The sequence below is a fragment of the Botrytis sinoallii genome, assembly GCF_014898435.1.
Source record: "Botrytis sinoallii strain Bc 23 chromosome Unknown BSIN_010, whole genome shotgun sequence".
NCBI classification, from domain to species: Eukaryota; Fungi; Ascomycota; class Leotiomycetes; order Helotiales; family Sclerotiniaceae; genus Botrytis; species Botrytis sinoallii.
The window spans coordinates 1,385,415-1,409,830 of NW_024066037.1; the positions used below are offsets into that span (position 1 = coordinate 1,385,415).

At 40.1% G+C, this 24,416-nt stretch overlaps 9 protein-coding genes across 9 annotated transcripts; all 9 read left to right on the top strand.

The window, feature by feature from the left end:
* Nucleotides 1-2,839: 2,839 nt before the first annotated feature.
* On the top strand, nucleotides 2,840-4,213 carry EAF02_006544 (uncharacterized protein; the record flags this gene model as incomplete). The annotated part of the gene is made up of 2 exons (XM_038902592.1): nucleotides 2,840-3,040; nucleotides 3,098-4,213. The coding sequence occupies 2 exons, from the start codon at nucleotides 2,840-2,842 to the stop codon at nucleotides 4,211-4,213; spliced, it is 1,317 nt and encodes a 438-aa protein (XP_038757812.1).
* Nucleotides 4,214-6,301: 2,088 nt separating this feature from the next.
* EAF02_006545 (uncharacterized protein) lies at nucleotides 6,302-8,230 on the top strand (the record flags this gene model as incomplete). The annotated part of the gene is made up of 2 exons (XM_038902593.1): nucleotides 6,302-7,016; nucleotides 7,071-8,230. 2 exons carry the CDS (start codon nucleotides 6,302-6,304, stop codon nucleotides 8,228-8,230), a joined length of 1,875 nt encoding a protein of 624 aa, XP_038757813.1.
* A 1,082-nt stretch (nucleotides 8,231-9,312) lies between these two features.
* Nucleotides 9,313-9,567, top strand: EAF02_006546 (uncharacterized protein; the record flags this gene model as incomplete). The annotated part of the gene is made up of 1 exon (XM_038902594.1): nucleotides 9,313-9,567. The coding sequence occupies one exon, from the start codon at nucleotides 9,313-9,315 to the stop codon at nucleotides 9,565-9,567; it is 255 nt and encodes an 84-aa protein (XP_038757814.1).
* An 802-nt stretch (nucleotides 9,568-10,369) lies between these two features.
* Nucleotides 10,370-11,467, top strand: EAF02_006547 (uncharacterized protein; the record flags this gene model as incomplete). The annotated part of the gene is made up of 2 exons (XM_038902595.1): nucleotides 10,370-10,629; nucleotides 10,681-11,467. 2 exons carry the CDS (start codon nucleotides 10,370-10,372, stop codon nucleotides 11,465-11,467), a joined length of 1,047 nt encoding a protein of 348 aa, XP_038757815.1.
* Nucleotides 11,468-11,921: 454 nt separating this feature from the next.
* On the top strand, nucleotides 11,922-13,221 carry EAF02_006548 (uncharacterized protein; the record flags this gene model as incomplete). The annotated part of the gene is made up of 3 exons (XM_038902596.1): nucleotides 11,922-12,062; nucleotides 12,109-12,388; nucleotides 12,443-13,221. 3 exons carry the CDS (start codon nucleotides 11,922-11,924, stop codon nucleotides 13,219-13,221), a joined length of 1,200 nt encoding a protein of 399 aa, XP_038757816.1.
* A 404-nt stretch (nucleotides 13,222-13,625) lies between these two features.
* On the top strand, nucleotides 13,626-14,385 carry EAF02_006549 (uncharacterized protein; the record flags this gene model as incomplete). Its single annotated transcript, XM_038902597.1, has 3 exons — nucleotides 13,626-13,834; nucleotides 13,863-14,070; nucleotides 14,113-14,385. 3 exons carry the CDS (start codon nucleotides 13,626-13,628, stop codon nucleotides 14,383-14,385), a joined length of 690 nt encoding a protein of 229 aa, XP_038757817.1.
* Nucleotides 14,386-15,970: 1,585 nt separating this feature from the next.
* Nucleotides 15,971-16,679, top strand: EAF02_006550 (uncharacterized protein; the record flags this gene model as incomplete). Its single annotated transcript, XM_038902598.1, has 2 exons — nucleotides 15,971-16,153; nucleotides 16,478-16,679. The coding sequence occupies exons 1-2, from the start codon at nucleotides 16,092-16,094 to the stop codon at nucleotides 16,677-16,679; spliced, it is 264 nt and encodes an 87-aa protein (XP_038757818.1). The 5' UTR covers nucleotides 15,971-16,091.
* Nucleotides 16,680-17,152: 473 nt separating this feature from the next.
* On the top strand, nucleotides 17,153-17,867 carry EAF02_006551 (uncharacterized protein; the record flags this gene model as incomplete). The annotated part of the gene is given in 4 exon segments (XM_038902599.1): nucleotides 17,153-17,320; nucleotides 17,379-17,531; nucleotides 17,639-17,713; nucleotides 17,733-17,867. 4 exon segments carry the CDS (start codon nucleotides 17,153-17,155, stop codon nucleotides 17,865-17,867), a joined length of 531 nt encoding a protein of 176 aa, XP_038757819.1.
* Nucleotides 17,868-21,800: 3,933 nt separating this feature from the next.
* EAF02_006552 (uncharacterized protein) lies at nucleotides 21,801-23,483 on the top strand (the record flags this gene model as incomplete). The annotated part of the gene is made up of 3 exons (XM_038902600.1): nucleotides 21,801-22,283; nucleotides 22,374-22,425; nucleotides 22,525-23,483. The coding sequence occupies 3 exons, from the start codon at nucleotides 21,801-21,803 to the stop codon at nucleotides 23,481-23,483; spliced, it is 1,494 nt and encodes a 497-aa protein (XP_038757820.1).
* Nucleotides 23,484-24,416: the final 933 nt, after the last annotated feature.

The window sequence follows — 24,416 nt, forward strand, 5'->3', positions numbered from 1 at the left end:
AAAACCTTTCTCTTTAGCTTGATTAACTTTGTTATATATATTAATAATTTAAAAGGTTTTGTTTTTATTTTAATAATTGAAAATCTATATATTAAAATCTATTAAAAAATTGGAAGTTAGATTGATTATAGCTTAAAGAGTTTTTTAATATGTATAATAATGTATATAACTAATAATTAGGATTGAGTTTTGATAATATTTATATGAAATTAGAGTATATAATAAATCTTGAATTTGAATAATCGATTTTGTTTTTAATAATCCAAGGTTTTTGAATTATAATAAGATTGATATTAAGTTTTATTATAAATTATAGAATATTCTCTATAGCTTGTAAACTTCAATTAAGATTTATTTAAAGGATTTAAATATTAATATGATTTATTAATAAATAGTATTCGATTTTTGTTAAATAGCCTAATAAGTTTTATATATTTTCAAATTTGCTGTATAATTCTCTTAGCAATTCGAGTATTTTACTTTTAAATATTAATAGAACTTTTTTCTGATATTATATACTATACACAAATATATTAATATAATATACTTACCTCCATATAATTCACAAAAGGGATTCCTTTTACAATAAACATTCTGATATCCAAATCCTTGATATTTCTGATATTGTATAGTTGATTTTGATTTGTAGAATTATTCTATTTTTATATTACTTCTCGTAATATATAATTGCTTTCGAATAACTAATTTTACTTTTGATTTTGTAGCAAAAGTAATAACGATAGTATTCTTTCATTGATAAACTCTTTTGAAGGTAGGTATAAGCCAAAAGGGGTTTCTATAAACTTGAAGTTTGAATTAAAGGTTTTGATTTTGTTGAATATCAGATTTATTCCTTTTATATCTAAGAATTCTTTAATTGAGATTTTATAAATAATAACTTTATACTATTCTTGATCCTTTGAATTTTTTTGAATTTAATAATATTATTCTAAATTGCTTTCTTTTTTAATAAGAATTGTAATATAAAGGGATTATTTGTTATAATAATAATATTATTATTAAAGAATATAATTGCTACTGCAATAACTAGTCCTTTGATTCTGATCTTTGAAAAGCTTTATTTATTTTGTTTTGGATAATTAGAGGGGAAAAGAAAATAGAGTTTGGAAATCTGGTTTGATTAAGATAATTCGTTTTTGAATAAGGTTAGATTTCTTTTTTATATTAATAAATATTATATTTTTCCCTTGAGAATTAAATTCTATTCTCCTTTTTTTGAAATATCAACATATATTGGTTTCAATATAATAATAATAGTAATAATGGGCGAAAAAGATTTAACTAATATTTTTATTTGTAATTCGATTTTGTATATAGTGGTTTCTAAATGGGTAATTTGAAAAATAATAATATTAAAGTTATAATAAACTTTCTCTTTTCAATATATTCTCTAAAAATCTCTAGAAGATTTAAGAGCTTAGATTGTTTTTTGTATAATTGAAGAGAAAGGAAGCTAGTATTGTAAGGTTTCTAGTTTTCAAAATAACTTCCTTAAATATATTTGGGTTGTTTTGGATTCTAAATTGTTTATTTCTAATTGCTAAAGAGTATTATAAAGCACCGTTTCTTATTCTAATTAAATATATAAATAATATGATTATATTTTGAATAATAAAGAAATCACTAAATAAATTGAACTCTTCAATTCTTCTTCCAAAACTAATTAACTGATTAATTGATTGAATAGAGCTAGAGATTTCGAATTGAGGGTTTTCAGAAGGCAGGGGAGGGCTTGAAGGTATTGGAGTATCTAGGATAATAATAGGATAAGTGTTTGGTATAATAAAGGTTTTAGAAGAAGCCTTTATTATAGCTGTATCTTTAAATGTTGATGGATTATTGAGACAATTTATATTGAGGATCTTATTCTTATTTTGATAATTTGAGGTGAAAATTTTATGCGAATTTTTGTATACGTTTTGTGTTTAAAATGCCGACGACAGTATTACAACAACTACTGATCAGAATCACTTGGGGGCAATTGTAATCAATTTGGTTTAATAACTATAATCTAAATCGATTGCAAAAGGATTGTATTTCGAGGAAAAGTTTCCTTCGAAATTTGTTGTGGTGTTGTAAAGGTTGACTCCAGCAAGAACTTCTATGCATATTCTGCTGCAATTGTGCTATCACAAAAAAGTTGAAGCTAGGTACGGTCACTCCCGTTCTTTGAATTTGCGGACTGTCGCGCATCATGATTAGTCATGCAATACATTGGAGATACAGCCTTAACAGAGACACTAAGAGTTTGGTACGGTTGCATTTGTAGACGATAATCATCTCAAGCTCGAAGGTACAGCTCTTACAGATTGGATTTACGGCAATTATACTGCAGTATCCGCGATCTGATGACTAAATGAAGAAGATTAGCGTCTGCTGAAATTGTCGCTTAAATACAGCACTGTCATTTTCACTATGTTATTGTCAAAATTGAGGATCATATACACATCTGAGCTTATGAATTGGGAACCGTATACAAGAGCGCGATATCAAGAACATAGATCAGTCTCTGCTAAGCTTGGTAATCGTGAATGATACAGCCATGAACAACGACAGCGACAACGCCGTAAGTACTTCCATGCCTACTTAAGCTAAGAAATCCCCATTCTCTCTCCCCCTTTTTCTTCTTCTTGCAGAATACTTCTTCTACAAACAAATCAATCCGCAAGACCAATCATCGATTGCATAAAGACCGCTCGACATCTTCATCTCAATTCTCAAACCAAAATACCCCCGAGTACCAATCAATCACACGCGCGATCTTGAACTATTCAAACAGTTTTGGTTCTCTTCAAACAATCCAATCAACTCATCCGCCATGATTAACACGAGTGTTGATTCCAGATCGAATTCACCAAGTCTTCGGGCTCCAGGATTGTCATTCAGCTTGGCAATCCGTCTAAAGAATCCAGAAACGCTAAATGATCCACACAAGCCACTTGAATATCCATTAGCACCTCCAGATTTCTATTCTCGTTTTGCTGAAGCTGATACTGACGCCGACATGGATTTTGAAACTGTAAGTTCTTGTCCTTTGTATCATAAAACAATAGTGCTCTTGCTAACGGTTATACAGGAATTCAATGACGATATGGAAGAAGATAGTGAAAGTCAGGGCATGGTTGAAGACTATGAGCCCGTTATGATGAGACTTGAGCGCGAAGAGACTCGAGGAAGCAATTTCATTGATTGCCGACAGTGCGGCATCGCTTTCGATTATTCGCGAGCATCTTTGTGGGTGCCCGGCTATAAACGCACCCCTCCAAAGTCTTTCCGAATTCCAAATGAGAATACGCATCCGCAGATCGTTCGATGCCCAAAATGCAATACAGAAAATTGTATGGGTTGCGAGAAATCTCCTCATGGCGACTGCTGCTCATACGCAAATTATCGCGTCGTCTGGCATGCTTTGTGCGCTGTTGACGATGCCATCGTTCAGCATCGTGTGGGGCCTTCATACCCAAGGGATAATAATCCTCTCGATGTGGCAGTCGTAAAAGCTTTGGACATTTTGATTGAACATATTCCAAAAAAAGACACCACCTCATTCGGATATTGCGAACTTATCCGAAAAAGTATGCTATTAGACCAGGTAGCAGTTACTATCCACAACATGGATGAAGAAAATCGATTCAACGCTGTCTGCTTACAGTCTTTGGCATTTGTACAAATGCTCTCACAGCGTCAAGATCTCTGCGGCTTGTTGTTTGAAGAGCGACTCCAGTTTTTGAGAAACTTGTCTCCTGGTGTCAGGGTTATGGGATTCCCTGTGGCGTTCTTTACGACTGAGCAAGTTTTTGACGCCGATCGATATGCGCCATTGACCTATCGTATCTGGCCTATTATACAACAGAGCTACCAGTCTGCGCATGACTTCCTGTCTTCAAATACTCAACTGAACGATTCATGGCCCGCTGTAATGTTGGCCCGAAACATTATTCATCTTCATGATGAGTTGAAACCCAAGTCGTCCCCACCACTTGAACTTATAAGATTCGTCCAGGGCCAGAACTTGCAATCTTTTGCAGCACGCCTCGAGGAAATGCATCGAGTTGAGGGAACCCAGTATGGAGCCGTCCACACGAACACTAGGACGGGATCATCATCTTGGGTTACGAAAAAGCGCTGCCAAGAGGCCCAGGAAGCTGCCGAGGAAGACATGGGGGGAAAGCGAAGAAAGACTACGAATTAGGTAGTGGGATACGATTTCGGGATGTGCCAGGTGGCAACTGAAGGAAATAACGATTGGAATGGATGTGTCAGATTGAGATTTGGGATTGTCTCTATGGAAATATCTGGGACATGAATAGTCCACAATCAAGGGTTATAACTTGTTGTTTAGTTGGTTTCTAGGATAACGGAAGAGCTATATCATTTCGGATAGCATTGTACAAAGAGTTTGTGACCAATGATCACCCATCTCAACAATCAATACGTGCAAAATGAATGTGACAAGTCTTCTGAAGATTGCAATGCATTATTGCTAACAGCAGTATTTAGCTCTCGATTGTTGACAATTTTTTAGAATTAACGCACAGTCTTTCCTCCTAGAACTTTCTGTTTGCCCTTGTCTACTGACATCTGGAATCACAAAATTACTTGAAAGTTGGATCAGTGCCATTGGCGTTTTGTTCGTGCTTGATTAACTTTTACACTGTTAACATACCATTAACACTTGTTTACTACAGAGTCCTTGTATTTCAAGAATAGATAAACCTGGCTCTCAACTGAGAATGTCAAGTGTTCAAGTTAGTTATGACTGTTGTCTATGATAGTGTCATGAGTTTATGACTGATGAATCAACATATGCTTCGAGATCAAACAATTGATCTCCTTCGTCAAAGTTTTTATTCTTTTGCTTGTCTGACTGTTGTTCCCTTGGCAATTTTCTGCAAACAAGTCTTGTCTGCAAGTGAAAAACACTGGCTGTTATGCAACTAACCTAAGTAATCAATGTAATGAATTTAGTTCCAACTCTTGACAACTGGTCTTCTGTTTGCTATCGGATTTTTGCTTGATGCTTTACCAGGAGTTCTCAACTTTCTCAACCCAAACCTGCTTCTTAAATAACCTTTAGTCTTCTACTCTACACATCTAAATCAACACCCACTTTCAACCTCATCTTAGGGTTTGCTTTGAACCTTTGATGTCATAGAAATGAATATATCAATAAATACGTTATTGGGCTCTTGCCTGCATCTTTAAGTAGTTTATGTAAAGCTGAAAAAGCATACCCACCTAGATGGCGCACTGAAATTGAACTCACACATATCACAGAAGCATCAATTGGCATCTTTTCTTTAACTTTATTCAGTTCACCTAGTGAATAGTTTCCAGTTTTATGATGGTTTGTCTCGGCCCAAGATGACTCGGTTATCTCCGAGGCTCAAACTCCCTCATTCTCATCTCTTACCAAGAAGCAAGATCTGGAGGATACTTTTGGTTTGTTTACCTAAACTTCAAAATTCAGGTAATGAAAAATTGATTGGAAGCTCTAAGACTAGGTACAGCAGGGGATTTCAATTTTTCTTTTTACTTCCCAAGTTTTTCAAAATCAGACATTCAGAATAACACCAAGAATCCCCTTAGGAGTGATTCGAAAAATGTGTGTTGACAAAGCGATGGACTTCTAGACCATTGGAGCAAATTTCTGTCATAAGATACACTTTGAAATTTAGCTCCTTCGTCCCTCACTTGCCAATCTTTTCAGTCTCGTAATTGGAATCGATATTCCATTTAAGACTATGAGGGTACTGTATAGCAGCACCCCTGTACTTATATTTAGTCGATAGCTGCTATATTTACACCAAATTCAATTATTCAGCAATATATAGCTTTCTTAAAAATGGTTTAATTTCTTTATCGATTCTATAAAAATAGAAAATACAAAATCTTTCGATAATCAATTTTCACATTTTAAATTGAATTTATTATAGATTTTATAACTAGGCTAAAACATTGAAGTGAAGTAATAGAATTCTAGCGAGAAATGACCCATGATCAAATAAAAGTGGTAGGTAGCCAGTCAGTTTATCGATACCGCTTCCCAGAATTTGAGCATGTGTATATAATTGAACAATTTACATTTGAACCTTCTACTCAATTCATCATACAACCTATATCTTAATTAAGGTCTTTTCTAAATTGCAACTGCTCTCTCTTCTCTACGACTAAGCTTCCGACTCCATTAGGAATCTCAGAGAGATCTTGTGATTAAGTCAAGCTCTTTCCACACTTTCAACAACAGAACCAAGCTGTTTCCCCAGGAACAACTTAAACTATGTCCTCCTCTAGTTCCTCGCAGGTCGCAGAACCTAAAGCAAGCCCCTGTTTCAATTACCAAGCACCAATATCAAATAATACAGGAAGAAAGGATGGATATTTGATCTTGCCAAACTTCAACACATCCACCGGCCCAATAAATCAAAAATTGGCCATAATAAAGAACTCAGAATGTCCAGAGCTACTCAAAGTAGCAGGTCACACAAGCAAAGCAGAAGATGAAGCTGCTTGTTGCCATGAGATGTTTTTAAACCAGCCATATTATGTTGCATCAGGACCCAAAGACAAAGATCCTGTCTTCACTGCGCAATTTTTCGGAGAGAGCGATGTCAAGAATATCACACTCGCGTACGAAGCCATGAAGGAGGCTCGCGAGATAGCGCACCGAAAGAGCGCGGATCCAAACTCCCGAAACGATGTATCGGAATTCGAGCAGCGAATGATCGGTGGCTCTAAGAAGAAGATTCTTCAAAGGAGGGCATATGTCCAAGGCTTCACAATCACACAGCAGCAGGACGCGATCTGTGCCGCGCAGTTAAACGCAGCGATAATTGAAAATGCCGAGTCGACTGGAAGACTCAACCAGCTTATCGCAATAGCTGCTGGCAACCTGCTTGCAAATTGTGTGCCAAAAGAAGTATTAGCTCGTCTTGCCAAACAGGCAGAGTCTGCTGTCCCTATTACATTTGGGCATGAAGATAACAAATTCTTCTGTAAGCATCACACTTCATCTGTTGACTTCTGTGAATATCGCTGACTATTATTAGCAACTGTCCAATACAATTACTCCGGTGTAGAGATAGCATCCTTGGAAATGAGCCTTGGTAATTTTGGCGCTCTACATATCGATGGACATGACGACTCAGCAATGTGGACTGTGCTATTAGTATTGTCAAATATACCCGAGAGCTACTGGCCTGGCCGGACATTTGTATCTTCGCTCCGGATATATGCAACAATGGGACCGATGACTGCATTGGTATTTAAGGCGGTTCATCCCCATATTAGTTTGGGTCCAATTCCCATGGGCGAATCTAAGCGTCTGCGATATGCATACCTGCCAGAGAAAACCCATATAATGGATTCTGTACTCTACAATCAAAGTAGGTTAGTGGCCGTGTGCTACCCTAAGGGAACGGTCATGCGCGAAACGCCTGCCCTGCTCCGTCGCTCGACGCCAAAAATTCTTCAAACAATCAAAGGGGTTCGCAGCAGTCTCCCAGAAGCACATCCAATAGCAATTGCGGCTTTCGGAACCTTGAGGAATCAGATGGAGTTTCTGGCAAGATTAGAAGCTCATGATAAGGTTAAGATGAACCGCATTAATCCATCTTTGAAGATGCCCACGGCAGACTTATTTGTGCAGCTGTGGAGCTGGGAGGAGAATGGTGTTACTATGACACCAAGGGTTTCTCGAACTCAGGCAGTTTTAGACAGTGACGGAGAAACGAAAGAGTGGTATGAGGATTACTCCAAGAAGTGCGATGCTATTCTGTCGATGAGGTGGTTTGATGGCAATAAAAAGACGGAAACTAATTGGGTATCTACCGAAAATGTTGGGTCAACTTTTGCTCATTTGGATCCCCTCGCATCAACTGCTGCTAAGCCTCTTGAAGAATTCAACAAGTGGGCCAAGAAGACCAATAATCTTCCAACAATCAAGCAAAACTATGGCAAACTTCCCTACCAATGTCCCAACTGCGAATTGAGATTTTCTACCAAACAAAGGGTTAAACTTCATCACAACCTTGCACACATGTACACATATGAGTGGCAAATGCCCCAGCCATCAGTTGATCCAGCCCATCAAGAGAGGAACAGCGAGTTTGAAGGAGAAGGAGAAGAACAACTCGCGGAGGAGGCTGGTCTAGAGGACGAGGAATATCCGAGAGAAGAGGGATCTATTGTGAAAAAGAGAAAGAGATGAGGCGTCAGATGACGGCGAATTGACAGTATTAGCATGGTAATTTTTGAATCAGACGAAAAAGAGAGATTATGTTTGATAAAGTTTTTTTTGATCTGAGATTCCGAACATGCCAAAATGCACCCTGATACTATCAGACACGTGATACGGTGTTAGCAAGTTAATTTTTAACTTTTCGATGCCATCAAACACCCATGTATCATCGAACAACTCGCTTTGTATCAATCTTATGAAACCTAGGTTTTGGTGTGCTATGCACCAGTCATCAGTGAGCCCGAAGCTCACCATGATCTTTTAAATGTTTGAACTTGTATTGTGTAGTCTACATAAACATCCTATCAATCTTCGACAAGATATACTATTTTCTGATTATAGCATTCATGATGAGATATCCCATTCCGCTACTATATAAGTCTTTACTTTGTGATCGTTGTAACACATTGAGAGCATTACCGTATGTATTTCTCAACAGATATAGTATCCGGAACTTGGATAGTATACACGAATATCAAATAAAATCATTCTGGAAAACAAATGAAGTTTATCGCAAAAGCCTGCTCATGACTTACGTGAAAATTTGTGCAGAGAGAAGGGGTAGGTATGGAATAAAGAATCGCATGCAATTTTAAACTTTAAATATTATTCATAGTCACTTCACTTCACTGAAAGTGCACATTCACAACGATATAATCCAGTGAAACATGGTAGACCTGTGTATACGGCTTTTTAATTCAAGCCCTGTACGGCAAATTTTACCCACATACGCTCTTCAGCCAAGTTGGAAAACAGCATGTACATAGCATGAACTTGATCTGATTCACAGATACCCATATAAACCTTCACGACCTTCTCAATCATAAAACAAACTATAAAGCCATCCACCAGAACAGATAACTTCACGAAAAAATAAACAGAGAAACAACAAACATAAAATTAAAACATCCGTTCAGTACCAGATCAAGTCACATCAAACGAGAAAGACCCCCGCAAACTGAAGTCAACGAATCACATTCAACCGAGTAAATCTAATCCAATTCCAACAGATTCAACTAGATAAACAGATCAGATATATCAAACAGCCCAAAATGCCTGCAGATTGGCGAACTGATAAATCTGGAAACGTGAAGGGGTTTATTAGGAGAAAAGGCGACCCCAACCCAATGAATTGGGGATATAAAGTTGATGATAAGGTTTTGAGTCATCCAAAGGCTGGTATGGTCAAGACTGATGTGTCTAAACCCAAGAAAGATGATAAGTGCAAGAGCTGTGAGAAGAAAAAGGAGAAAGAAAAAAAGAAGAAAGAGAAGAAGGACAGTGCCGGCGGTTGTCTAGTATCATAGGGGATCGTGCAGAAAGGGGGGAGGCTATAGATCATGATGATGCTGGTCGTTGGGGTGGGGATAAGAGACTTGAGTGAGAATGATTTGAGGGAATGTAGAGGAATGAGAGAATGGGATAAGGTCGCCTGTCTGTGCATGATCGCAAAGGGATAGGATTTTGGGACTAGATCGTTGGATTTCTGACTGGTGTGTCCGAATTATATACATGGGTAAGCTATTTGAGCCCCCTGTTTCGTGGGGAGATATATCCTAGCGTCAGTAAACACGTAGAATAACAGGAACATACTTTGTATTTACGCCAATCGCATATGACACGATTTTTCGTTTCATAATCCGCGAGGGTAGTTGGTCGTTGAAGGGTACGATTGGTTACATAGTGCATCGCTAATCTAGTTAATCGTAAGGGCCCTACCGCCCATGTAGCTCGTAAGGACCCTGTCGTGTGTCAGAAATCATTGATTTGGTATGCAGTAACACAATAACCCCTAACCAAAAATGAAATCAGAGTCTTTAACTCGTGGGAAGTCTCCGAACCATCCAAACAACCAATAATGTGGCGCATTGTCACATACCCTATCCCATTTATTCGCTGTGAACGCGGAAATAAAAGATTCACATCACAGCTCTACTAAATACCTTCGAATCGTGATGAATCATATATAAAGAACTTCTTACTTCAGGTGCTGCAATTAAGAAATTATACACACTATCTTTGCGTTTACATCTTCAACTTCTTTACCAAATTTTGAAACATACTTGCTAGCCAAAACTTCTTGCCAAAAGGCCCCAGAATCGACTCAATATGCCTGTTGCAAATGTCTGTAAACTCGGGACTTGTCCGCTCGAATATGGGATGGTACATTACCAGCCCACTCTTTTTGGAAATGTGTTTTACCTCGGCATATTTGCTGCTCTTCTCATCATTCACATCATGCAGCTATGGCGTTGGAAAGCATGGAGTTTTTCGTGCTGTATGCTTATCGGTCTTGTCCTCGAAATAATTGGTTATCTTGGCAGAATTCAGATGCATTATGATCCGTTTGCTTCGAATCCATTCTTGATGCGCGTCTTCCAGTTATAACCACAGATTGCATCTTGCTGACTATCAAATAGCTACCTGATATGCGTAACAATCGCGCCCGTTTTCTTTACAGCATCAATATACATGACCTTTTCTCGCATACTTCTCCACTATGGGCCACATTTGTCGAGCTTTAGTCCTAAGGCTATCTCTATCACTTTTATGACTGCCGACTGGGTCGCACTTATCCTCCAAGCAGCTGGCGGAGCAATTGCAGATACCGCTGCGACAAAAGCCGGGATGAACAGTGGGACAAATATCTTGGTCGCAGGGCTGAGCTTTCAAGTAATTGGCTTGATCCTGTTCATGATGACAGTCGTAGAGTATGCCTTCAAAGTAAGCGGGGAGAGAACTCGAAGGAAAGCAGCCAACTGGGCGGCAGGCGAAGGTGAAATAGGGGCAAGCAAAAGAAAAATGAGGTATCTCTGCTATGGTATGTCAAATTTCAATTTGTGTTTCTTAATCATTTCAATATTTCAGCATCTCCATCGTCCCGAACATCCGACTTACAATTCCCTCATAAATCCTCTTCAAATCTCTGCCTTAGATTGGAGACTAATCGCACGACCTGATGTGCTTGTAGGTCTTACCGTGGCAACTGTCCTCATCCTTATTCGTTCAATATTCCGTGTGGCCGAACTTGCTAAAGGATTTCAGTCGAAGCTTGCCAATGAAGAGGTTCCTTTCATGATACTCGAGGGAGCAGTTATGATATCGGCTACCACAATTATGACGATATTTCACCCCGGATTAATTATCAAGGGGAAGTGGAAAGAATCTGGCTGGGAATTGAAGGGATGGAAGAACGAGCGAAATTGATGAGCTGCGGGGGTGAAGGGGAATAGCGTAATGTGAGTTGCATGGAGTATCAAAAAACTATGCCAGATACCTATATATGTAGAATGTTTCGATAAACCATACTGCCGATGAAGTTTTATTGGGTTGCTGTTGACTTTGCTGAGAAAGGTGACATATTCTGATAGAAGTAAAATGGTTGTTGTTTTTAAACTTACCTCGAAATACCTAGTAGTTATTTGCAGGACTTGAAGAGACACAATACCTGTAGGGAAGATCCAGATTGAAACCGCAATCACGGAGTATTGACACTTGATGGAGACAACGAGGAGAGATCGAAGTGAGATATGTGAGAAAAACGCTTACCTGAAATGGTCTAGCTTGCGGCTAGCGGCCGCACCGTTTGACACGGGAACATCGAAGATTTTTTCCCCCTGTGATGTAGAAAGAAGCATCATATTAAGACAGCAGACGGCCCATGAATATTTGTCGAATAGTTGCTCCAGCAAGAAAGACCTTAAGAATAGGCAATTTTAAAAAGAGCAAAACTTGTAGTGGCCAGCTGTACCGATCGAGAGAAAGGACCACCCCACACGTGACTATGGATGGTCCAAGTCATGTACGCCTGGCCTGGAATTTGCTTGATGGCTCTAACACTCTAGTAGGGTCATCATGGTCATGATACACATGCCATGCCTCCACAGGCAATTTGTGATGCTTACAAAAAGTATCAGAGGATGAGTGATGCGGCAGTGAACGATGATCTCCAGATCGTGGATTTCACTCGTGGCTTGACTCCCGAGCAGCAGGAGAAGTTGAGTCCGGTGGGTGTAGTTCCCTCGGAATTGATTGCTAAAGCGCAGAAGGAATTCATGAATACTGGTGCCGAAAATGATTCTGGCTTTCCTGCGGCATGCACTATTTATGAACACAGCGGATTTCCGGGTATGCTTGACTCAAATACTTGTAGAGCAAAAGAGTAGCTAACTTTCTATACAGGGTTGAGATTACTTCCTGCGCTCCTTCCACCGGAAACTCAGTCTTTATTTGTGTCCCGACTCCTTCATCGTGAATTGTCGAATCCTCTGCACAAAACAAACTTTCACGATGATTATGATATACCCTACCCTCCACTTGACTCTTCTTTCTTTACTTATCCTCACCAAGCCAAGAACCAAGTCTTTGCTCCTAAAGATCCAAACTCAAGACATAAACCACTCAACGCTGCACAAGCTCTCCAAAAAAAATTCAGGTGGCTAACACTGGGCTCTCAATATGATTGGAACACCCGAGCTTACCCATCTTCTTCTCCAACTCCATTCCCAACTGATGTCTCTCGTCTTGTTACCACGTTATTTCAAAATGCCTTTACTCCAGAATCAGGAGTCGTCCTAATGTACTCGACTAAAGATTTCATGCCGGTGCATAGGGATGTTTCCGAGGAATGTGAAAGAGGGCTAGCGAGCTTCACGCTCGGATGCGACGGGCTGTTTGTTATTAGTAGAGATGTTAGAAAAGGAGAAGAACACATCGATAACAGGGAACAGGATTTGGTTTGTATACGGGTCAGGAGTGGTGATGTGATACAAATGGGTGGAGAGACGAGATGGGCTTGGCATGCTATGCCCAAGATTATTGCAGGCACTTGTCCACCTTGTTTGGAAACATGGCCTGTGGGATCTACGGAAGAAGGGAGAGAACCAAAAGAGTACGAAAGATGGAGGGGTTACATGAAGGGTAAGAGGCTAAACATTAGCTGTAGGCAAGTGTGGAATTAATTTTGCATATATGCTTTGATCATGATAAGTGTTGTATTATTTGTATCATGGACCAGGTTCTGTCTTGGTCTTGGTTGATTTTGGCTGCGCTGTGGGTGATACAATACAGACCAATATCAATCTTCTGAAGCTGCTGTGGCCCGTGCGGCTCACACGGTTTACATCTTCATATCATATCTGCTATTTTGATACTTCAGCCCTACGGTTAATCGATCTTCAGAAATTATACGGCATATGGCGATATGATTTGTCATTCTGCTGTACAATCCATTTCTCTTTTTACATATAAGGGTCTCTCCTTTCCGCCTATCCTTCATTTCTTCTACATCTGATCTTGATATCGCACTATCATAAATATCAACTTTATTGATAATCAATCACTTTAACTTCCAGCAATTCTTACAATGTCTACCAAAATTGGCAAAACATTCACACCCTGTCGAAAGCTCCCACTCGAGCTCCGCCTTATGATTTGGAAATTGGCAAAGCCAGCTGGTCGAATCATCGAACTTAATCTACTCGAAAGATCTGCCATTAGAGAAGAATGGAACTTAGATCAATCTCCGCAAGCTCCTGGTCAGTCTGACCAGGCAGAGAACGGCGACGAAAGCCGGTCAGATACAACAAATTGTGGGCTTTAGATCAAACGCTTCAATTCCAGCACTCCTGCTCGCGTGCCGTGAGTCGCATGAAGTCGCATCGATGTGGTATCCACGAGTATTTCAATGCTATGCTGACAACCCGGAAACATTGAAATTCCCTCCCGCCATTCAAGAACCAGGTTCAGTCTCACTCCCACAGACGTACTTCAATTTTGAGGAGGATACACTCTTCATTCACGCCCAACACGTTTCGTCCCAGATATAATGCTGAAAATGCAGAAATAATAAGACGCCTCTAAAGTCTCGCGCGAGTCCCAGGACATACTATACTCGGGGTCTCCCGGCTGGTATACGATCCAGATTCTTAAGAGTTGAGAACCTTGCTATTCAATTGACTTCCGATCAATGGAATTTTAACTGGGACGCTCATGCTGATTGGCTGGCTAGATGCCTGGAGCGTGGATTTCGCGACCTTAAGACGCTTACCATTGTGGTTGACCATCATGTTCTATCCCCTCGCTGGAGAGCAACGCAGGGCGTGAAAGATGTCGAAAGAAGATAGAGCAAATCTTGTATATATGGATGAATTAATCGATGTTCAGGATGCTTGCCGTTTCTACCACCCTGATCGCCCTATTCTTGAGCAAGAAAAAAGAAAGTGGACAGAACCAAAACCTAATGCTTCTCATTTCACACCAGACCCATATCAGAAAATTGACTCAAAACATGATGGAAGTTCTCAGAGAAGAGCACATTAAAGCTGGTAAATTGATGTGGGATCTGCCAGAGATACAATTTAAGATTGTCCTTCCCGCGAAGATTAAAGCAAATTTACGTCGGAAACATGCGGCGATACAAAGAGAGATTTGCTGGTTTGGCAAAGAGAAGCTGCTTCCAAGTCGAAAGAAGAGGAAGATACATCTTGAATTAACAATACTCGCCAATGATTACCGCCATTAAGGATGACGCTAGATAAGGGAGCTTTCTGGGGATGGATTGGGCTGTGAAGTAGGCAGATCATCACAGAATTTTACATGGTAGATGAGTGGACAGTTATCAGGCCTTACTATAGTGACCTCAGCATTATTAGGATTTCAATAATGTGCACAATGTTTTCAAAGTTTTTGGTTTTTTGGACTTCAAATGGACCAAATGTGACAATGACAGGGGTAAAACAATGAGATACGTGTGAATCTCACTTTGAGGTCGAATATTCACGTTTTGATTTTCAATTTTTTTTTAGCCTGGCGACTGATAGGTGCATCGGTCCCAATCCTATCGACTGCCGGTCAGCTCGCCATCCCGTTCGCCACCCCCTGACTAGAATCTTCTCATTTTCACGTCTCACGGTTTGTCTCTCGGCAAATGTTTGCAGAACACTCATCTATTCGATTTGTTTGACTTATTTAGAACCCCCACCCCCAGAATTTTTCCGTGGTAGAACAAAGTCTACAGGAACGCAGCGTTGCGACAGAAAAGTATTGATCCGGGCCACATGGTTGAAGTTAAGTTGGAAAGGGCACCAAAGATCACAGAAGCTTGGAATAAATTGACTGAAAAGAATTATTCCAACCTGCGAGGTGAACAACGGCTTGGCTGCAAATATGGGGATGTATATTATTGTGAGTAAAATTTAGGTGGTTGTCGCTAGTGGTGACTGATTTTGACAGAAGTTTCAACGCAGTGAGACCCGTGGCAGATATTTACCAGCTTGGGCGAAGATACTGTCAATAAGTTCACAATTACTGAATTTTTCCAGAACTAAGGCTAGATTGGAGATATTTTACATCCTATTCCTGCTTGGTGGTAGCATGCCAACACACGGCTGGCAATCCTCAGTTCCACGTTCTTATCTCTTTCTGTATCAGATTATGAGTGCTGAAGTCAATAAAGGACATGAAGCTTGAAATAAGACATCTGTGTATTTAAGGATGCATACCGCAAATGCGTATTATAGAATAGAATGAAATAGCTCAAGAACCTGTGTCGACTGGGCTGTGTGACATGAGATAGACAGCCGGCTTCAAGTGTTGGCAAGGGGGTATGCTGAATAATCACGATGTAACATCGTCAGACTTCTCCGCATTTTGTGATAATCAAGCCAAAATTCCCAATTCCACTCATACACTCACTTATGGCGATACTAATCTAGTATCCACAGGCTAGCTTTTAGCTCGAGTTTCACTATATACCAATTCCCCTGCATCTTCTAATTGATATAAGATACCATTTCTCCTTCAAAAATGGACAACTACATGTTTCGGAAACATGTCAGCCGTCACAGCGTCGTCTTTGAAGAAACTCAATATCTGGATATATCATGCTATTCGGTAAGGCTTGAAGTCCACTCCATTCAAAATAACGGCATTGGTTGAATGTATAGTTAACCTGATCAGGACCCCGCTCTTGATACAATCGAGCAATGTCCATTGACACTTGATGAGTTTGATAATTATATTCATCAACGGGTAGATATTCCAGCTTCTCCAGTCTATTCATGATCATTGAGAGGGCTGATGAATTTTCAAACTAGGGAACTTTCGAACCACCTCCGCTACCAGCAGGGGCCACTCGATTATAGGGCGTACGATTAGTGTAAATTAACTTGCTTTCATGTGTGTGGAATATCATCCATTGAAGCTGACTTCTAATAGCCTTCAACAGAACGCCAAGCATCCGGATACAATGGGGGGAAATACTATAAGTCTCCGGCACGAAGATTATGTGACCATGATCGAATCGTGGAAATTGCCACTTAGGGCTATTGAATGCTCCAATGCTCTTAGTGTTTTGTTCTGGCCCTCTGTAGAAGATATTGGAGGGAACTCTCACTACGTGCGTTTCGAATACACTTGAATGTTTCGATTCGATGTCACGATCGTTAACCTGTATTGTCTAGAAATTTTTTTCGAAAGGGGGACGTACGAAAAAAAGGGATCACTCGAGGCTGGGAGCTGATCCTAAGCCATGAGATAAAAGCTGGAATCACACGAGGCTTCTGCAAAGGAACTGCAACGACTGAAATCGTTGAGAGTTTGCAAGCGTTAAGAGCATGCATTTCGGATACTTCACATCCGATGCTTCTCCCGTTTTTAATTTTAAGTGAGAAAATATCCTACGGGACAGAGTTGAAGCAAAAGCGTACTAGAGACTGGCTACGCATGCTGGAACAGGCTGTTGCAGATCATACTGGACACATCAGAACTCCAGTAACAGGCCAAACACTGCCACTTGACTTAATAAGTATAAATATCAACAGGTGCTATGCTGAAACACTGTGGGCCTCCCCTTTAGCTTACATCCGTCTCATAGAATATTTTCTGTAGACGATGAATTTATTCAAGCAACATATCCCTTTAACCGGATTAAAACAGTTTAAACTCATGGAAATACATGACAAACTTATTCCGGCATTAAAACTCTACAAATTGAAACAGCAGGGAGTAGAGACTTATGCAAACACAACTCTGAAAAGACTGGAGAATGAAAGAAGTCTTGTAAGTACCCCAAACACATAGAAAATTCATTCTATCCATCAATAATCTCGGTATCTAGTCCAAAATTGTGCTCGCTCAACGCGACAGCAAGCTTCAGTATGATATGGGCAAGCTACAGTATGAAATGGCGCTAGCCAGCAAACGCGACTCTTCTGCCATGAAGACTATTGCTATACTAGGTATTTTATTTCTTCCTGGGACATTTGTTGCTGTAAGATATTCTCCATACCTTTGAACAAAAGGGTTTTTGCTGAACGGTAACCTCAAGTCAATACTATCCACGATCTTTTTTGATTTCCAGAATGCATCTAATCTTAGTACAGCGGTTTCTCCAAGCTTTTGAATCTATTGGGTTATCACAACTCCGGTTACGTTGATCATTTTGGTACTGTGGTATTTGTGGGAGAAAAAGCGAGACGGAAGGTTTGTCAGGGAGAGGAATGAAAGAGAAGAAACCGAAGACCTTGCTTCGGAGATTGATTTAGGAGAGTATAGCTTGCAGCCGCTGCAGAGAGCGAGGCCATTGGCAGACTATGAGAGAGAATGACATGACATTATTTTTTATTGTAATTTTATCTCCGGCTTTTTCTCCATCGGAAAGGATTCATAGTGCTGGTTTTGATGGATGATCAGTCCGACTGGAGGAACGGGCATTCTCAGCATCTATAGTAGAGGAATTGGACTCATGATCCACAAATAAATGTCAAAATCCCCGCGGAAGTATCTAAAACCACGAGTCAGAGTCTCAAGACTACACGTATATCAAAGTCTAGCCTATAAAGAAACAACGTAATGTCAGATTCCCAGCACCGCAAATATCTGAATTCATACCCCACATTTCTCATCTGACACTATCGACTTGGAATCCAATACTGACACATTGGCCGACATTGATATACACATTTTTGTGCGATTCTTTAAGTATATTGCCGAAGTAAGTCAAATTTTCCGTATGTTGTCGAGAATTAAGCAACAGCAGTAGATAATTAATCGTGCCGAGCCATTAGCTCTTACTTTCTTATTTTGCCTTCACCCTCGCACTTTCTATAATTGTCTCCCGGGAATCCAAGACTTCGACGCTAGGAAAAGCAAGCTTATGATCTTAGCATCTACTTTCGTATCGCGTAAGTGATTATATGCACGTATTGTAGAGCCAAGTGCTATATTGGTATTTCAACACCCTGATAGATACTAAAGAAGTATCGTCCCCGAGTTTCCAAAAGTTGGATACTAGAATCAAATAGAGACGCCAGTGAAGAAATTTGTGGGGATCGACATCGAATGAGTATGAAGTGGTAGACAGTATTCCTATGCTGTTTTGGACCAAGCTGCAGTCCTCAACTAGGCAGGAAACCAGGCTCATTTGTGGCAAGTTCTCACTTGGTTAGTCCGGCAACTGAAAGGATTGATACTATTACTACTGATTTTTAAAACTTTGTATAACATCAGTCTTTGAATCGAGGATTCTGGGTGCTGACTGCTTACGGTTTTGGCGAGAGTCACGATAGCGATCTGGTTTCCTATTTTGGAAGATATCTCCGAGAAATTCTCTCCGCTCCCACTTCTGCTATGCGCACTTAGTCGAGTCGGTCTTGGTTGGGGATGATATTGAGTCGTGTAAATGGTGCGGTTGTCTGATTATAGCCATGCCGGCTCAACTGAGTTGATGTCGGATCTATACAAGCATTGCTTTTCTTTTTACAGAGGTTCGGATATTGTACATCATATTATTGCGGGGTGTATTTAATACTGTTTCTAACTATATAGGCGTCTAGCTTTCTTTTAATGTTATTGGACAGAACTACTTCATATGTAATTGATTTATCACGTTATTTATTTACTGTGTTGTTGTGTTTAATAAGTTCCTCAGATTTTTCTGTTCATGTAATCGCGGGCTTTACGATAAGGCTTAGCGAGATGCCCCCTTGTTGAAGCTTTTCGGGACCGAGCAGAGCTTCAGAATCAGATAGCAATTCGAGGGTGGAGAATCAGGCCATCTATTGAAATAGACCACCACAAGTGCTTTCGTAAAAATACCAATAGGAATCGATTGGTTGAATATCAAGCTTTGAAGCAAAATTTAGGTTCCTGAACGTGAGTGAGCATGAATTTTAAGGAGAGGCTTGGAACTAATGACGACTTTGGACGCTTTTCCTCTTTTGTTGTTATTATGTCCAGAGAGATCAATGTCAAGCTATTTTAGGAAACTGATTAAAACTTCTAGTAGTAGCTAGTGTAGCCGTGTTTGAAGACAGTAAAATCCTTCTGTATGGTATCTTCATGATGCCGTGCAGTGGACCCCTAGCCGTGGCTTAGATATTTCTCCGCGGATCATAGTTGTAAACAATCTGAAAATTGTCTTGTGGCTACCTACTTGTGTGGTATCCAATTGCAGGAGAAAATGTGCTTGGTGCCTAAAGTTTGGAATGGTATTTTAAGAGATGTGACCTGATATGACGTGAAAACAACGTTATGTGTAGTTCTGGCCCTTGCCAACAACACGTTTCGGATTGTAAACCATTTTCTCACGCAATAGGATAGGGTACCAGGATAAACCCCTTGGTGGCTTCTGTACGAAATATCGCCGCATCTATGTTGTTTCTTTCGCTTAGCTTCACCTAAACTACACGAAACTGTGTTGAAAGAGTAACTCTAAACGAAATCCGAAAGGCGGCTTAAATTATTTTAAAGATATGTATAACGTTTACGACCAGAACCCGTCGGTATCTGGCAAATAAGTGGATTTGTGGATCGCACCGACTGTTTTAAGCCCCGATTCTCCACTTGAAATGAAAACACCTGTATGATTTTTTGATGTCCACGACATTTCTTCATATGTAAAGTTCATGATGACGTGAGCCAACCTTGCTTATTCCAAGGCAACTCTGACCAGATTGTCAATAATGATCCAAAAACTCCAATATTCCTGAAAGTTCAATCATAAGAGGAATAACAGCGCGATTCTTTCTGGAAATAAACTTCGGCTGAGTTAATACCCGAAAAGTCCGTACTGAAATTACCGGAGCGTCTGCCAGGTTTCGAGCTAATTTTGGCATGTAGAAACTTGACATGGAGAGTTTTTAATCTCAATCCTTGATATCCACGTGAAACCTCTGTCTAGAGCTCTCAATCTAAGATTCTTGATTAACGCGGGTGATTAACTCCAAATGGTAAAGTAACATCCCATCTTTCTTAGCGCGGGCCAATTTGTTCGATACAAAGACTACAGGTCTCGGGGTGGGACCTTCAACTTCTCGAATCAGTGATTCGAGACGTACATGGCCCTTCAAGGAGAACGTTATACTTTCTGAGAACCGCAAATCTGTCAAGCAAAAGATTGTTCTTTGTCAGATTCACATTACATAAGATTTTTCGATCATGTCCCAGTAAAGAGAGTAATCTTCTCTTATATCACCGACAATATACATATAACAAGGTGTACTGTGCTCTACAGCCATGATTGCGGGTCAATACAGCAAAATGAGATAAATATCACTCGGGCTCGATCATTCTAACGATTCCCACATTTGCGGAGCAGACCTCGAAAGCTTATGTCAATCAACCTAGTTTGCTCTCCGCTCCTCTTTGCAGTTAGTAATATACGGGATGCCTTTATGAGCATTTGGTGGGTCGAGCGAAGGAGTAGATATCCACACGATATCTCCGCAATCTTGAGTTCTATTTCGATGGAGCCAAATGTAAGATCTCGAAAAGTTCTCTATGGACTTTCCAAGCGAGATAATGGCTCTAGCTCAGATGTTAAATAGTGAGCACCAGTTGCTATTAATTCGTCATGTCAGCATGGTTGAGATATGTATGTAGCAAGTGTGCTCGTATCGAGCTGGAGTTTCAACATCCAGTATTTTGAAAAGATTCTTTCTTAGATCGGCTTTGCTTGTGTTTGCTCGTTTGTTTGTTTCCACAAATCTCTTTTTTGATATTTTAATCAGCAAATATTAAATTCAGAGCGCCCTTGCCTACGATGAAACAAAGAACTTCCGAAAGGAAGAATGTAAGAAGTACTGGATCTCGTTCGCGTACCGGCTGCATAACCTGCAAGTAAGTGAATGATCCAGTGAGCATCTATTGCACTAGTTCGTCGCAATTCTACCTTGATATAATTCCGATCTCATAATTGGATCAGGTCCGAGGGTTGAATGCAACGTCAAGTGAGAAATTTACACTCCCGTTTCATCACTAAAAACAAGATTTGAAAACTGACAGATACTTCTAACGTAGAATTCGACACGTAAAATGCGCTGAAACAAAGCCGGGCTGTCAAAGATGCCAGAAATTTGGCCGTATGTGTGATGGATATGATGAACGCAAGAGCGTTAGTTTTCAGCCACAAACTAATCCAAGGAGAATTTTTCCTCAAATAGAGACCAAGCAGTCATCACAAACAATATCGGTACCCAAACCTTTACCACTTTCATTTCGAATCACACTCCTTGGAGAACAACAAGCAATATACTTCCAAATGTTTCAACGCAAAACTATAAATAGCCTTGCCGATGGCCGGAAATCACCACTTTGGCATGGAATAGTAAGACATGCGTGTCTGGAAGAACCATCTATCTTTCATTGCGCCATAGCCATCGCTGCTCTGGATAAAGCATGCAAATCTAGGTCATTGAATACCTCCTCGGGCTTTGACTTTCATCATCGTCATGCACTTCAGCAATACGGAAAGGCGCTGAAAGAATTACAGAAAGTAATCGCTCGAGGCGACTCTTGTATTCGCACTACCCTCATTTCCTCTTTACTCATCTTTTGTTTTCAAAATTTTCATGGGGATGTTCGACTTGCCATAAACAATGTCAGGACGACGATAGATCTCATGTACGATTGGATCCCCAGCCATACGAATACTACTGCCCATATTAATTTTAGTCCCGCACCACATATCCTCGAACATGAAGTGGTTGAAGCATTTTCTCGTCTTGATGCACATCTCTTAAATGTGTGTATAATTTGGGTCATTCTAACACGACTTTCATCCTCTATATCGCTCAAATACAGGAACAGTTCGACTAACATCCTGGTTTTCTAGTGGATTGGTGTTTTCCGATCTTCATGCAATGTCATTCCTCTCGCTTCCCCAGGTTCTTTCGACGCTTTACCAATCCCAACCATTTTTACGTCCCTCAAGGAAGCGAAACTTTCTTTGGACAACATCATATCCTGACTCTTCCTGGACAAAGTTTCCGGCCCAATTGCGCCCTCACTGACAAGCATTTCCCAATACGCCATTTCAGAAGCCTCCGAGCCTCCTTTTGCAAAAGAACTGAGATCCTGGACATCCGCACTTCAACCAATTTTTGACATCTGTCAATCTCGAATTGACAGAGACCCAAAGGATCATAGCGAATTTATCCCTGCCAGAATCTTGCGCTGTCAATGTTTAGCACTAAAGATTGTCTTCTGGTCATCATATTATTCTCGTCTGAACATCGATTCATGCAGCTCATCTTTTAACTCCCCATTTCCAAAAGCTATACAATCATCTTCTCAATTTGCAAATAAAGATGATGATAAAGAAGTGCACAAACTTTTAATTCCAGTGTATTCCGAGATTATAACCACTTTCAGAGCCATAGTCAATCATCCAGCATTTGTCAAATCGTTTATTTTCGGATGTGGCATTCTACCTCAACTTCTCGTCGTGACATGTAAATGTCCAGATGAAATGATAAGACGAGAAGCAATACAGATATTGAAGGATGCTGAAGGAAGAAGAGAAGGGATTTGGGATGCGAAGACTGTGGGACTTCTTGGCGCAGATATATTGAGATGTGAAGATTTTGATGAGCATGTGAGGAGCCTTCAGAATCAGGATTATGTTTCTTCTACTGGAAACCATTTAAGCAAGGAGAATTTTATCGGGAACAATGCATCAGCTTGGGATGATTGTAAATACACACGTCAAGGGATTCGATTGCAGAAACACACAAAGTGGGTTGAAGTCCACTTTGCATATCTGGGGATGAAGATGAAGTTACCGGTCCTGAGGCGGGAAGAAGAGACGAATAACAAGGAAGGAGTGGGGTATTCTTCGGAGAGATATAACGATGAGGTCGAGAGAATGCATCTGCTGGATTGGGTGGAACAATTTCTTGGTCCGCGTGGTGATGGTTTGGTCTCGGGATTTGTTGGTCTATGATGTCTTGGAGTGATTAGTATTTGATTTTTGGAGTTATGGAATTACCAGTTGATAAATGGCTAATGAGACGCGGTTTGGGTGTTGGCGTTTTGGAAGTTCAGAGATTTTATATATTGCTCGGAGCATCGAACAATAGACAAATATTAGAGGAGGTATAGAGCCTCTTAGAATATTTGAACGATAAATACGTATCTTGCCCCGTGACTATCAAAATATAACTGAATAAGTCATCTGATGCTAGGCGAGGGGTTGTCACTTGCATCATAATGACCCGCACTAGCATCTGATATTTCATCCCAATATTTGAGACTATACCAGCTATATTTACGTCATAGTTCAGACGACATATATACGAGATCCGTTTCAGGTATATGTTATATGAGTTCTATCAAGCCATACCTATGCTCGCTGGTGATCTTACTCTTGTTTTGGCGTATGAACACAGGACAGTGCTAATGTGATAAGAATGCAAGGAGATGGAAGACTACAACTTGATGATATGTATATAATTGCCAAACATATAAAGGGTTTGTTCCTAGGTAAATGGTCAATGATCAAAGATACAATCACAGGCAGTACTTCATACGATACTCAATGTAACCGACGATATTGATGTTGATAAGGAATGCCAAGTCTTTTCTCCAAGGTAATGTGCCGCTAATTTTTAGGCTTCACGCTAAGAAGCACCTGCCACTACCATGACCATGACCACCTACTTACGACATCATCCCGGATGACAACAAGACTGAATATCTGAACCTGTACAAATACAATCACAACATATATACTTACAATACCAACCTACAATCACCACAAGGAATCGCTTGTATTCGACAGACTGCGATAACCATCAACATCAAAATATTTCTCGAACTGTGGAATTATAACTTGTCTGTCCCACATTTCCCAACTCCGCAATTCCTACATACATCA